This window comes from Melospiza melodia, chromosome 3, assembly GCF_035770615.1.
Source record: "Melospiza melodia melodia isolate bMelMel2 chromosome 3, bMelMel2.pri, whole genome shotgun sequence".
In the NCBI taxonomy this organism is placed as follows: Eukaryota; Metazoa; Chordata; class Aves; order Passeriformes; family Passerellidae; genus Melospiza; species Melospiza melodia.
Window position 1 is genome coordinate 58,324,039 of NC_086196.1, and position 15,429 is coordinate 58,339,467.

The 15,429-nt window shown below is 42.5% G+C and overlaps 1 protein-coding gene across 3 annotated transcripts in view; it reads left to right on the forward strand.

The window, feature by feature from the left end:
• The window catches only part of SMYD3 (SET and MYND domain containing 3), a 380,229-nt gene extending 366,471 nt beyond the window's left edge, over positions 1 to 13,758 (forward strand). For all 3 annotated transcript variants that reach the window (XM_063151903.1, XM_063151904.1, XM_063151905.1), the window contains 2 exons: positions 7,352 to 7,460; positions 13,067 to 13,758. In XM_063151903.1, coding sequence (XP_063007973.1) covers positions 7,352 to 7,460; positions 13,067 to 13,168 — 211 coding nt within the window. In that variant the 3' untranslated portion in view covers positions 13,169 to 13,758. The remainder of the gene's footprint in view (positions 1 to 7,351; positions 7,461 to 13,066) is intronic.
• Positions 13,759 to 15,429: the final 1,671 nt, after the last annotated feature.

The following is a 15,429-nucleotide window of genomic DNA, read 5'->3' on the forward strand; positions in this document are numbered from 1 at the left end:
TTTGCTGCTTAGTAGGATGAGGTTCATACATGAGTTGTGGGCATTGGTGAAAATCTCAATACTTGGAGGATAACCAAGAGTTTTGCCAATACAAAACAATCCAAAGAGAGAGAAAGCACCTTTAAATTAGGCTGCAAAAATATACATCCAGGATATATTTATAAGAGTATGAAGTATTCAAAATGAGCTCTGATCAGAGGTGTTAGGTCTGCACATCTGTACTGATAATCACCCCAGCTGGCTCAGAAAATGATGACCATTTTCTGGTGTTATTTGGTTAGACCAGAAGAAGTCTCTTAGGGATAATTAGTAGTTTTGCATAGTAATCAAAGAAAGCAATTTCTCCTGCTTTAGTTTGTAAGAGACCTCCCTGCATAAAATTTCTTCTAATAATGTTTTCCCATTGCTGGCAAAGCATTTTTATAACGCTTTAAGGATGTGCATTAGTGGTTTCTTCCAGGAAAACCTCCCTGCTAGTGCTGAGGAGCTGATCCCAAAATCCAAGTGAGAGAGGTCAAATCCAGGAAAAAATAGTAAAGTCTGATGCCAGAATTAAACTGTTCACTGATGCTTTGATCGTCTCCATGAGACACCGTGATAGGGAGATAAAATGGACAAAAAACATTCCAGGGCAGCTGGAGTATATCAGGTCTGCCACAGGTAAAGGATTTAGCCTTCTATTCAAAAAACAGCATGACTGCAGAAGGTATAACGGGAGTTGAGAAGTACTGAACTGATTTAAACTTACCTGGTCATCCATGATAGACAGGAAGTTGTTAAGAAAAAAAAGAGAGGGGGAAAGAGAAAGAAAAAACAGAAAGAATAACAGGTTAACATTATTATTATTCTAATTTAAAATTTTAATATTAACATGAAAGCCAGGCCAATATTTTTTGAAGGCTTTCACAGGGACCTAAATATTTTACACAGGTTAATACAGATATATTGGTCTTAAAAATTCCAAAGTTCCAACCAGACTATTTTGAATAGTCAACATTCAAAACAGTCGCCTAGTCCATTACCAATGACACATTCCCACTTTCTCCAAAAATAATCCTCCAGGCAAGACTCTTGCACAGGTCTTGTGCTCATTAAAAAATAAAAAATTGACCACATTATGTATAAAGCTGCTTAAGATTACTTTCTATAAATAGAGCATTTCTTCTTAAGCAGTACTTTAGCCTCAAATTGCTGGGTCTGGAGCAGGAATTGCTAAGTGAAATTCCATGCAGATCAGACTTTGACTTGAAGATATGTAAATTCCTAAACTAGTGTAGTCGGTTTACCTGTCTTGTGTTCCTGATGCATGTGATTTCTTTGACTATTTCATACTTTTCAGCAGAAATAAACATTTGTCCCTAATTTTTTCCTAAAAATATTTACTATTGTTCATGTGTGTAGAACCCAGCCAAAGAATAGAAATAATATGTGAATTAGTTGACCAGTTTCACATCACTAACTAAAGAAAAAAACAAGTAACTGGACAACATAAAACCAATTCCTAGGCTTCAGTTCAGTGAGCAGCTTTAATGAATGTAGTCAAATAATGAGGAGTTCAGAAATCAAGAACAAGTCAGAGAAAGAAGAGAAGGTTGAACTTACTGGGTGCTGTATTTTTGGTGTACATTTCTGTTGTGAGGCTGATACTCTCCTCTTTATATTTTTCTTACCACCATTGCTAAAGCCCTGGAGCCTCTTTATCCCTTCTGTGTGGTTGGGGCTCCTGGAACTGCTTTATGTCTTTTGTGGTGTCATACTTACTTGCACTGAAAGCTTCTGAGAACAAATTTACAGTTATGTATAGCCTCACCTTTTACATTTCATCTTAGTAAAGAGACATTATAAAATTTCCATTTCTAACTTTTATTTCAGGTTTTATAAATCCTCCTGCTTCTAATTACATCAGGCTGAAGACAGCAGTATAAATGTTAGCCCCACAGACTGATCTGCAAGGAATGGTAGAGACATCTATTTTAACATATGAGTCATCAGAAAAGGCAGTGATTTTGTATAGTCTCTTTTTTTTTTTTTTTTAATACTAGGCTTTAATTCACAAGGGAGCACAAAAGCTCTGACTGCTTACCTTGTAATTTGAGATCAGTTGAGTGGAATTAATGGAACTACATTATTAAGAAATAGAAGGAATTGGCTAAATTTTGTCAAGGGTTGTGGCTTTTACACTGTTCCTTACATGAAACACAAGAGATTCAGAGCTAATACACAGAATGAAGAAAAAAATACTTTTCTTTATAAAGTATATGAATAGTGACTGCTCGGGGGGTTAATCAAGGCAAACCTTGAGGCTGAATTACCAAGAGGAGCAGTGGATTTCCTTAGAAACAGCTACTGTTTTACATAGTATAGGCCATTTCTTTGCTGAGTGAAAATTGGTATCCTTTTCATTTGGGAATGAAATGCAGGAACTGCTGCTGCTTGGAACAGTGAAGCACTGGTGCAAGCTACCTGAATACTGGGAAATAGCTTTCATTTGTGGTTCTGAATAGTTAGCTAGGTGGTGCCTTCTTTATGAAGTGTGGCAGGCACACCCCAGGATAAGGATTGAGCCAGGGATTACCTGAGAGCGTGTGCCCCCTGCAATTCCATCAGACAGGACGGGTACCTGCAGAACAGGCACCGAGAGCTGGCCAGGGTGCTCCCTGCTGGCTTTGCTAGGCTGACACGGTCAGGGAGCCAGCATGCAGGTCGGGGTGTTGTGGCCCAGGTGAGCAGAGAGCTAGACAGGTACAGTCCTGCCTTGGGGGTGCCATGGTTGTTGGGCTGTCTGTCCCCTGCTTGATGCCACTGACAGCAGGGGTGCCACGGAGTCTGTCCTGGGACTTGTCCTGTTTAACACCAATGACCTGGAGGAGGCAACAGAAAATACTTCTGTGGGGTTTGCAGGTGACACCATGCTGGGGGGGGGCAGCTGACAGGCAGGAGGGCAGGCTGCAGGAACAGGCCAGCATGGATGCTGTTGGGCATAGATGGGAACAAAGCTGTGCTGCCTCATAAAAGCAGAGGATGTGATGATATAAAATGTACAGCTCCTTCTCAGCCTCCTCCAGCTGTCTTGTTTACAGCGCAGCTTTATTTGTTAGTTGTATTTTGTTTAATCTCTCCTTGCAAGTGATCTACTGGGCATTGACCAGTGCCAAGGGCAAGGAAGCATCACTCCACAGAACTATTCTTACTTACTTCAGCTTTCAGTATGTTACTGTTTCCCTTCTTGTCCCTCAGGCCCTCATAAATCTCATAAAATCCTTTTCAGATTGAAATCCTACTCTTCCCAAGCTGCAACATGTTTTACAGCATGTATTTCTCTATAGTTATCTTGGTCTCTTGTTGACAGTCTTTAGGTATCAGTTCCTTGGCTGGTAAATATCTTCCTTATTCTTAAATATATCCACTTGCTTTTGTTCAGAGCAATGCACGGGGATAATAAGTTGGCCCACAAGTGCCTGAAATGGCTTCGTTCTTTCTGTCATGCCAGTGTTTCATAATACTGAATCCTAGGAATGTCTTGAAGAAGCCAACAGCATCTTCCCCCTTGCACATCTCCCAGAGGAGCTGCAAGCTGCCTAGATTTCTCTAGTAAACTCACTCAATGGACGTCCTTCCATAAACAGTGTTCCAGTAGTTTAATAGATTTATTCCAGAATATGAAAATAAACAGTTGTTCCAAATGCCAGTTTTAAGACTTGCAAAATGGAACTATGTACATGCATAAGATGAGAGCATAAATCAGCTCAGTAAAACAGCTTTGTAAATATTTATGAGCACAGGGCTCCTCATTTCACACATTTTACTTCTTCTCTGTCCTCATCTTAAGTTTTCACTTGCTTTAGTTTATGGCTGGTAGTTTGGGCTGTGTACCTGACATTGCTGAATTGCTGCCTGTTTTCCCTGGCATTGCACATACCACAATCCTAGACCTTTAGTGACTGGAGGTGAATGCGTGATCTGTAGAAAGAAACACATTTGCATGGAAGGGCATATTCTGAATTCTGATGGACCCACATTGTTTTGTGTGAAGTTCAGCAGGCACCACACTGATGAGCTAAAGCACAGCCTGGAGTTTCCTGCTTGAGCTGCCACCCCTCATCTGGCTGCAGGTGAGGCAGGACCCACATTTCTTCTTTGTGGTGGTATCAGAATGGGGCTAGTTATTCAGAAGGGTGAGGAAAGGAAGATTAAAAAGATGGTTAATAGGATGAAGGATAAAGGTGTGGAATGACAAAGATGTGAAGCAGCTGTGAAAGAACAGTGGCAAAGGAATCAGAGCTGTCAGGACCCAGCAGAAACAGTCTAATGGGGCCTACAGAGATGGGTTATCACCTCATGCAAAAATCTTTGTCTCCCTGTCCACCTTCTCCTGTGGCCATGATCCTTCCCCAGACATCCTGGCCTTTGGGTGGCACAGAGGAGAGGAAATGCCATTTTCACCCCTTCCTTTGCAGCAGTCACAGAGGAGAGAAGAAGGGTGTAATCACACATACATTTTCTTTTCAATTTTATGAAGGTGTTCATGTGCTCATTATTTCCATTTGTGTCCATGTTAGTGCTGGAATTTCTATTACTCTTCATCAATTCACGCCAAAATCTCTGCATTTTCTCCCCATTTCACTAGTATCAGATAGCACCATGTTGATATAATAACCAGAAACAAATTCTAAAAATAAACCTACTGATAATTTCCAAGTGTTTTTTTAACCAGACCCTTGAAGTTCCTGAGTGGTCAGTGGACTGAGATAAGTGCTATCATTTTTCTTCTCTCTTGTCTGCTGGCTTTTCAGCCTTTTTGAACTGCAACCCACAAGGGGGCTGAGCAGGAGGTGCTTGTGGCAATTCAGGATGGATTATTCTCATTGAGGAATTGGCTTCTGCTGTTTCATGAGAGGCTTTGGCAGATCAAAAGCTGTTGCTGCTGAGATCCTGCCAGGCATGCTTTCCATGTATTTCTGTATGTCTTCACTGAAACTGCGTGGGATCAGTGGAATAGGGGAATTTGGGTATGAAAACATTTTTCATTATGTTTACACATCCTAATTAGAGATTTATAAGGACAGCCAGATATGCTGACATTTAAAAAATTACTTGTATTTAATTGTGTTTGCATTTTTATTAGGGAAATATAACAGAGAAAGATAACTTATTAATTTACATGCAGACTTATCAGAAGATTTCTGTACATTGTACCAATTTACATCATTTAATGTCTTAGCATGCATTTAATCATATTTATGCAAATTCAAGTGTCTTCCTGACTGCAGTGGTATCATTCATTAATAGTTATCCTGAACTCTGATGATCACAGATTTGGCATAAACCCAAAAAAATATTTTCTTCAAAAAGTAGATTTTGGAAAGCTTATTGGCAATTCTTCCTGAAGTTGTGACTCATTTTGTATTTTTAGACACTGCTCAAGCACAACTGCTGGTGTACTTGAGGAAAAGAAATGCTCTTTGATCAAGTAGGATGTTTGTCTCTGGTGAGCTGTGCTTAAGGCTTTTATTCTTTCATTTGCATAGTCTGCAGTCACTGGCATTCCCCAGGGATCAGTACTGGGCCATTCTTATCCAACTTGCTTATCAGTGGCATAGAGGCCCCCTCAGCCAGTTTGCTGATGGCACTGAACTGGGGGAGTGTCATGGATCACCTGAAGGCTCTGCTGCCACTCAGCAGGATCTCAATAGGCTGGAGAATGGGCCAGAGAGAAACCTGGTGAGGTTCCACAAGGGCAAGTGCAGGGTCCTGCACATGGGGAGGAAAACCCCAAGTGCCAGCACAGACTGGGGACTGACCTACTGGAGAAGGACCTGGGGTTCCTGTGGATGACAAGCTGTCCATGAGCCAGCAGTGCCCTTGTGGCCAGGAGGGCCAATGGTGTCCTGGGGAGCATCAGAAAGAGTGGCCAGCAGGTTAAGGGAGATGATTCAGCCCTGGTGAGGCCACCTCTGGACTACTGTGTCCAGTTCTGGGCTCCTCAGGACAAGAAACAAAAGGAGATATTGGAGAGGGTCCAGTGGATGCCACAAAGAGGATGAGGAGTCTGGAGCATCTCCTGTGAGGAGAGACTGCAGGAGCTGGGCCTGTTCAGTCTGGAGAAGATTCAGAGGGGATCTCATTAATGCATTTGAACCTCTCAAAGGAGGGTGCCAAGAGGATGGTGCCAGACTCTTTTCAGTGGTGTCCAGCGACAGGATGAGGAGCAACGACCATAAACTAAAACATGAGGAAGAACTTCTTTCCATTGAAGTTGGCAGAGCACTGGAACAGGCCACCCATGGAATGGATTCTCCATCTGGAGACATTGAAAACCTACCTGGATGAGTTCCTTTGTTACCTGCTCTAGGTGACCCTGCCTTGATGGGAGAGTTGGACCAGATGATCTCCAACCCTAACTCTTGGTCTCTTCCAACCCTAACTATTCCATGATTCTGGTATAGTTAGTCAAAAAATAGATAAGGTCTTTTGTAAGTAACTTAACTTCCAAGTGTGTCCCTTCACTTCATGGTTCCTGATGGCCAGTTCCAGGCAAGTTGCATCCATGGCTTTCTTCAGCTCCCAAGTTGCTTCTTCAAGATATAATGATCTGCTCATCCAGAACAGGGCTGGGATGCAATCCACGCATGATGAGCCGAGGATCAGTGGAATTTAAAAATGAACATTTCAAAAGCACCCTGAGAGAAATTAATGATGACACCACTCTCCATCTACTTCCTAGAAAAAAGAGAGCATCATTCTGGTTTTTTTTAACAGAACTTCCGTTTCTTTGAAATTAATTAAGAACAGGAAGATATCCTCATACTAGCAGAGACTTTGTGTAGATGAACAAGCCAAGTTTGAGATGTTTCCTTGAATGTGCAGAAACAGTTCTTTTTATGCAACAGGGAGCAGCATACAAACCCTCAGAAGCAGTGGTCATGATGTTACATACCTGCTTTCACTGCAGTCCCACTCCTTCATCTTGGACAGTCTAGGACTGGATTCCCTGATGAAGCTTCCTCTTAAAATTATGCCTCTCCAGAGACCTGACATTGTCAAGGACCTCTGTTTGCAACACTAACTACAGTAAATGCTATTGTATTATCCAACAGTAACAAATTAAATAATCCCACTCCCGTCACTTTCTAATGGGATCATGTTAAAGGGATTCCTCTGGGATGGAGAGTAATAATTTGCTAATTCCCCTCAGTATTACATGCTTCTCAGTATTGCAGCTAATTTTCTCTGAGTACCTTATTAACATTCACAATGACTTTGCAGTCCCACCCTAATGGCTCTCTGCAGAGGCAGTGACTGTGAAGGTGAGAGCTGACAGTGACACATTTTCCTCCTTTTTCCTCTACAGACGGTATTATCCTGGCTTCCATCCACTGAGGGCTGTCCAGCTGATGCGAGTGGGCAAACTGCAGTACAGTCAAGGCATGGTTCCTCAGGCACTGGAAACCTTGAAACAGGTCAGGATGGTGAAATATTTTTTCTCTATCCCGCTCCCTTGCTTCCCTGCTGTGTGATTCCCCCTCGTGCCTTTGGATGCTCCTCACCACTTCTTCCAGCAGTGGTGTTTCCCCAGGCTGCAGATGGTGTGGTGATGGGTCACTGTTGCTCAGCACAGCATTTCAGGCACTGACATTCCCCAGCATCAGTCACAGCTAATTACAGTTTGATAGCTCAGAGGTGCCTGGATGAAAAATCACTTTTAGTTCTGAAGAGATAAATTATCTCAGTGCTTCATATGTTCCTTATTCCCATAGCAAAGTGATTCTGAGAGCACTGAAAGGACAGAGCAGGAGGAGAGCTGCAGTTTCTACCCTCCTTATTCCCTATCAGGTTCTGTGATTTCAGGCTGGAAAACTTTGTCTTTAAATTGTGAGCCACACTGAAATCAACAGGCATGTCCCTTGATCCCTTGTATTTCTTGTTGTTAATCATCTTTGATCTGGTTTTGCAGCTGTGCTTTGTTAGTTACATTTCAGCTGTAAGCCATCCCTCTTGTACCTGAGCTGACTTTTATATTCATTTCCTTGTACCTCAGGCTCTTATTTGTCCTGCTGTTATATTGCTGTTAGTATCATCTTAAGTATATTAAATAATCCCTTTCCATGTGCAACATGTCCTCAGGATGTAGAATCTTGCCTCCCATCTCAAGCCCTCAATCACTGCTGGGGTGCTTTGCTCCCCCTGGAAGATGTGCTGCCTCCAATTTCCCTCAGAAAGGTCTTGTTCTCTTATGTTATTGATTGTCCTGTGATCAGCTTGCCCTGAAGACACTACATGCTCCCTGTGGCTCCCTGTGCTGGCTCTTGGCTCCCCTCCAGCTCCTGACCCAGCTCCTGGTTGCCTTTGCTGGGTGCTGCCAAACCCCACCTGGCCCAGCTGCTTGCCTGTGTCTGCTGGGCAGGAGCAGGTCCAGCTCTGGCACCAGTGTTGGAAAGAAGTGAAGAATTTGGCTTTACAGTCCCTTCAGTTCATGTCCATGCTGTATGAAGTGCTGTGTGGCAGCTGCTTGGGACAGAAGGGGATGGGTGTCTCCACTGCAGATGAGGGAGGGGTGCTGTTCCCCTCCTGCCCAGGTCCCCTATAAAGATAACATCAGTTCATGACTCTCTAGGTGTTAGTATTTAGTACTTACCTTTTCTTCAACCCCCATATCTCTTCAGTGATTAATGATGCAAGCTGAATAATTTTAATTTGTTGAAGTAATAAATTAGTATTTAATATGATGCCACTCTTGCTAAGTCTTGGTATAACTTAAATCTTCACTTGATATATTTTACTTGAATTATAGCCAATTCTGATCATTATAAAGCAGGCAGAAGAGTAATCAATTCTATTTTATGTATTATTCAGAAGTATGTCATATATCTGTCATATGCCAGGTAATCCCTCTGCTCTTTCCCCCAAAATATTTATCATTTCCAAACATTCAGACTTTCCCTTTTAGCAGTGGAATGAGGCTCCAGTCAGAGGAGCTTCTGTTTGGATTGACACTGCCACAATTATATCAACAGGCATTGTTCTAATTGCATTTCTAATGTGATACTGCATTAGATTAAACTGGAGCAAATTCTCCTAGAGACAAATGAATGCTGCTGGTCAGTGAAGGTGGACATTGCAATGGGGATTTATATGTTTTTGGTGAAGAAGCTGCCCATTGCAAGCCAGATTGCTACACTGTGATTCCTTGGAAACTGAGCAATGCCTTACACAGAAACCTTTTCTAGGCTGTGACCTCCTCTTTCTCTGCAAAGGGACATTAAGGTGCTGCTTGTCCTTCTGTGTCCTACTTCAGTGAGCCTGTAATGGAGGCTCCATTGATGGTCCACAAGGACACAGTGAGTGCTTTACAGGTGAGGTGTAGAATCCTGTCATGGCTTTGCCCATTCCCTATTCAGCCTCCCCATTTTCACCCAAGTGTGGGAGAAGGACAGACTGAACTCCCACTCCCTGGGAGCACAGCTGAGAGGAGGAAGAACTTCTTGCCATCCTGTTTCTCCGTGTAACTTCTTCAGATGAGCTCTGCCACTGATTCACTTCCTTGCTTTCTACACCGGAACAAATTAGAGGAAGATATAATTCCCAGTTTGTTGTGACTAAAGGATGTGATTCCTAATATTACTCAGATAATGTCCTAGAGTTATATGAGAACGCAATTTGCCCCTTTGTGATTAGATGTGTCAGCAGAGCATGCCACATGCTCAGAGCAGAAACTCGATTACCTTCTCTGCTTCATTGCTCTTCTTAATGCACTCTGACACTGAATAGCAGCGCCCTGTTGGAACCCGCGTCAGACTAATTTCACTGTGGCATTAGGAAGAAGGATATGGAAGGTGCAGAGGAATTGGGATCTGAGTGGAATTCACCTCACATATAAATCCTGTTTAATCAGGCACAGCCTCAGAGCTGCTGGGGATTGACAGCCTCTGCAGCAGATACATGCTCTGTTAAAATCAGGGCTTGGCTCTGCAGCTCAGCCCTCCCTGCTGCTCTCTGTGCCACAAAAAAATGAATCACTATCCTAACCACCTTGCTCTTAGGGCCCTATGGGTTTAGCTCTCTGCTCTGCAACCCTGAAGAAGGCTTAAATAATGTTGAGGGCTTTAAGTTGGCCATTAGAAAGAAATCACCCCCTAAACTTATATTAGGCCCTGCAGAACCTTATTTGCTAGATTTTGAAATAGAAGTTTTACAGAGAGGCAATACTCCTCTGGAATGAAAACTGAAGGTAGTATTTTACAACCAACATATTATTTTTAAATTTATATACATATATATGAAAGATCTAGTAGAGGGCAGATTGAGATATAGATCTGGAAAGCTTTTGTCAGCAAAACACAGGAACTGGAGCCCAGTCTGAAAAACAATTTGAAGCGCCTGTCATGGCATGGACATGGGAGTACTTTTGTACCCCATGACCTGATGGGTATGGCTGTCTTGTCTCATGAACATCTACAACAGGTACTGTATGACTTCCCTTCTTATAGAATTCCCTGTTGTGGAGGCAAAAAGCACAGGAACTGGAGTAAAATCCTTCCCAGGTCTCACAGGAACACTGAAGAAATCCCTTCTCTAGGCGTTTGCTTCAAACACTGAGTTGTTTACCAGCTGCCATTGATAGTATTCCTGTGACTGCTTTAACAACCTGTACTCTTCAATCAAGAAAGATGGAAAAGCACAGATATTCCCTCTGAAATACTAGTCTACACTTCCTGCCACTCTGGCACATGGCCATTTGCTTCCTGCTTTCCCTGTGACAGAGCTGTGCCATCCTGCACCTGCCCACGGTTCCCCACAGCCATGGCCATGGGGATCCTGTCCCATCCCCCGGCAAATCAGGCACAAACACCTGCACTGCTCCTCCTTTACACTCAGGGAGCAGCAGCCCTTCCTCTGCTCCAATGGGGTTTATATTCTTCAGGGCGTAGCTGATGACACCGTGGCCTGTGTTGCCATTGCAGATTTTCAAAATTGCATTTGCTCTTTTAGCTGGGAGACACAGACCACACAGAGCACACAAATCTGCTCAGCCTCAGCTCTGCTGGTGAGCTGTGGGATTGGGAGCAGGGGAGTGGACAGAGAACCCACCCACATGTTCCTGCTTCTGTCCAGTAAAACAATTCATTGCACTGGAGCTGAAATTATCCCCAGTTTTGCACTGACCTTTGCCAAAACAGCTACATAGCCTAATACCAGTTGAATTTAGGGATTACTCAAGTCATTGCTGCTCTAACTTTGATGCAGCTAGTTTTGACTCGTATAGCAGTGTGTGAGATGGTGCATTGCATAAAAATTATTTCCTCCAAGGAAACAAACATATAAAGACTGAGTGCTTTTGTCTGCCATACTTACAAAAGAAAAGAAGTGGAAATAAAATGTTGGAGGTGGGAGAAAGGCAGCAATGGTAGCATTAACTCAAGATTAGGTTTGATGTTAAGGATTATTGGTTTTTAATGGAGGTATATCTATACAGACATCTCTGACTGTGCATCTCAGGATGTCAGGGTCCAAGTCCATCACTATGAGCCTGACCTCTATCCTGTAGTGGGGCTGAAGATCCAGGTCAGCTGCTCCAGGACTGTCACTCAGATATATCCAGATGCACAGCTCTTAGCATGCATCGTTCACAAAAAATCCATCAGCTTTCTGGGACAGGTCGTGCCAGCACTGTGCACCAATATGTCAGGATCCAGGGCCAATTCACCCAGCCACTTTGCTCTAGGGTGATCTTCTCCCCTTCTAGTTAGTCTGGGTTCAGCTGCATGTTAAAAATTTTCATATTCCTGATTTTGTTTCACATTTCTTTGCCATTTCTAAAAGCAATGAAAATGTTTTTCCAGCTTTCTTTTTAGCTGTGTAAATTTTATCATTTAGTGGTAGGGCGCTGTGGTAGCTTAAAATATATTTTACTCTTTTTAGAATTCCGTGCTGCCTCCCTCTTTTAAGAATTAACAAATTTGACGCAAAAATAAACTGTGCTGGAATTTTCATATGCCTGCCAGTCGTCATAATTTGGAATTAGGGTTTCATTCATTCATTCCTTCCACAAAAATATATATTTACTTTTGTCTATCCAATTTAAATTAGGCCTCCTCCTCAACATTTCTTCCCCAAGAAGAAATGCTGCAATTCAAAGCCAATTTAGCTGAATTTTGTCATCTACTGGACAAGGAACCCTTTGAAACATAGGCTGCATTTAGTTTTTTGCAATTATTTGGTTTAGGATGATGAAAAATCTCTGATCTTTTCTCCTGCCAGTACACTACTGGCTCCCTTGTTCTATCTTCAGAAGTGCTGAATCAGCTTCCATCTAGGACTTCCCTCCTTGCAGGAGGAATTTAATAGAAGGAAGAAGCAGAAATGCCATATGAAAAATTATGATCTAAACTGGAGCTGGGCAAAGAGCATTGCAGACGTGTGTGTGGCAGGAAATCAGCAACACTACGGGCAACATCAGCAAGCATAAATTAGCCCAGCAGTAGAAGATGACAAACACACAGAGAAAACAGTCCCTGGCAAAAGCAGCACAGACCCATTCCCCTGCATGACTTTTGACAGTGAAACTATAAATGTCCTCATTTGTTTGATGCTATGTATAGTTACTCCTGAAAGAGTTAAGGTACTTTATTCCATGGGTTAAGCATTAATCCATTTCTAGTTTTACAGTACTTTCAGGCTCCTAACATCATGAACTTCACTGTCATCTTTTAAATAATGTATCAAAACCTTGAGTGTTGTAGTTGACCAATCTTGATACGACCTTCATGTCACAGTGGAAAATGAGCTCTCTCTGCTATTCCATACACTCAGTTGTGCAACATATTTTTGGGTTTGAACACCTAGGAATAACGTGTCAATGCCTCCTTCTTTGTCAGGGACAAATCACTTTAGGATGGGACCATGCACTTTAGGATGCTTCACTCCTATTTCAGCAATTCCATGCATTCAAGCCCCCAGGTGCCAGCCATTTGAGGACCAGTTGTTGCATCCCACCCTGCTCCAGGGTCCAGCCCCTTTGCATGGTCTGCACAATGACTAATACGTCTCTTTCTGTTCTTTCCTAAAGGCCTATAATATTATGAAGGTGACCCATGGGACAGATCACAGCCTGATGAAAGCCTTGATGGAGATAAAGGAAGAGTGTGAGGCCATGATGAGAATACAGTGAAGATAATCTCTAGTCTGGAAAACAAAGTATTCAAGGACAAAGATCATGTTTTTTATTTAATTGTGAAGCTTCTCAATGGTTTTAGTGTCTTTTCTTTAGGTCCTATTTGCTTTACAAAAAGGTTTAGTCTTAGTTTTGCTGTACGGTCTGAATTGAGTTGGTGTTTGGCAGAATTCCTGTAATTTTCAGAGGATTTTTTTGTCATCAATCATCAGTCTTATTGACAATAACTAACAATACATAATTATTTGATTGTAAGTATTGGGAAATGCATACAGAGTGTTCATCAGTTACAAAGTGATCTAATTTCATTGATATCAGCAGTCAATTTTTTATATCAGTTTATGCCGGTGATTAGGAATCTCTTGTCAGACACATTATAAATTAGCCAAATATACTTTTTCGCTTTGCCTTGCCCTTTGGTATGGTTTCCAAAAGCCTGATCTAGTGCTCTTTGACATCAAATAAGTTTCCCAATGTTCTATATGGGATTTTCTTCCCTCCCAATAGATCTGCAGGGCTTCGTCTGTCTTCTTCTTCAATTTCCTTATAATATTGAAAACTAAAATGGATTAAATAAAAAATTTTATCATAGGTGGAAATTGCTTACTCTGCTTTTTCTCCATTTTGCCATCTTCAAGAGTTTCTCACTTCATAACAGTTTTAAAAACAGATATTTGGACCTGTGAGCTCAGTGTTATGGTTTCTAGACCTTTCTGAGTCTGTGGGGTTTGAATGTCATATCCCCAGTTAGAGAAGCCCAGAGACCTACAGATGAACATTGTCATCCCTGGGGAAGACAAGGATGTCTTGGGGAGCACAGGCACACTCTGTGCTGATCAGCTGATCAGCAAGAGACTTGTTCTTGCCAGAGCTGTTTACTTCCATTTTTAACACAGAAACAAATATTAACAAAAGCTAATATTTATGAGGGACATTGAAACTTAAATAATTTAAGGCCTTTGAAAGTATTGCTTCAGGTGTGTCACTCCTCTAACAATTTATTGCTGCTACTCCAGCCATGACTGTTACTTCATTAATCCATCTTTGTTGTAAAGTCAGGCTTTTTTCACACCAGTAACCTGACACCATTAATTATTACAAGATGAGAACACATTTAAAAAGAAAATGAACACTCTGGGCGTAATTTACAGCCATGGCACACGAATGCCAGGGCTGAGGAAGATATCTCCTTTCAAGACGTTTGAATTTGTTCCAGCGTTTGGAGCGTTCACTTGCCCGGCAGTAATGTGCAGGCAATAACCTCTGAAATGCACTGCATTTCTGGAGTACATAGCATGGCTTCCTGCCAGAGGCCAGCTCCTATCAGCCACCCAAGAAGTGCAGTAATCCCCACAGAAATTCACTGCTTGGTTGGGTCTTCCTGCTATTACAAAAAGGAAATTGTCTGGGGGAAAAGGTCAGACCTTTGCCCTTATTGGGAGTTCTGACAAAGTACTGATGGACAACCAGTCTTCAAAGCCTATTTTCTAGTTTTAAATGGGCACATGCACATTGGAATTTACATGATTTTTGTGTAAAGATCATGCTTGTGTTATCTCGTGTTTACATATCTGGTACTAAGATTTGCAAATGGAGGGGATCTGAGGTCAGGGGATGCATTAGTTTGTGCAGCAAATCCTGGGAGACAGCCCAGAAGCCCTCAGGCATGCAGACACATCTGCAGGTATGAACTGCTGCACTGTTTGCTGGGGCTTCTGCTGCAAGGACACCTCAACATCCAAGGTAGGAGCTGGGGGAAAGGCAGAGTTGCCTGCTGCCATGTGAGAACAGCTACTTTACAGCAAGCTGAAACCTCTACCTGTGCTGGGGCCTTCTCTCCAGTCTTCTCTGAGGAGACACTTAGAGAAAAGGTGCAAAGGGAACAGTTCAGTGACAGCCTGGTGGGGAACGGAGAAGGAGCGTGCTGCTGGCTGTGGAGTGCCTCAGCAGCAGCTGTGCTGCCGGGAGGGCAGAGCTGTTGGAAATCCACCCACATCCCAATGCTCAATGCAGGAAACTGAATGGGCACCAGGATCCTCAGTGTGGGGGCATAACCCATGCTTTACATTAATTACTGTTGATGCAAAACTTCTTTCAGCTTGGTCAAGGCAAGAGTCACATTTTCTGGTTGTTTTCGGTCATTTACTGAGCAATTCCCCTTGGAGATTCCCATGCACTAACACCACCAGCAGTGCTGCAGGGGAGGTTGTTGTGGGCAGATTTTTTCTCCTGGTGGTCCTGCTCCAGTCTATTTTCTG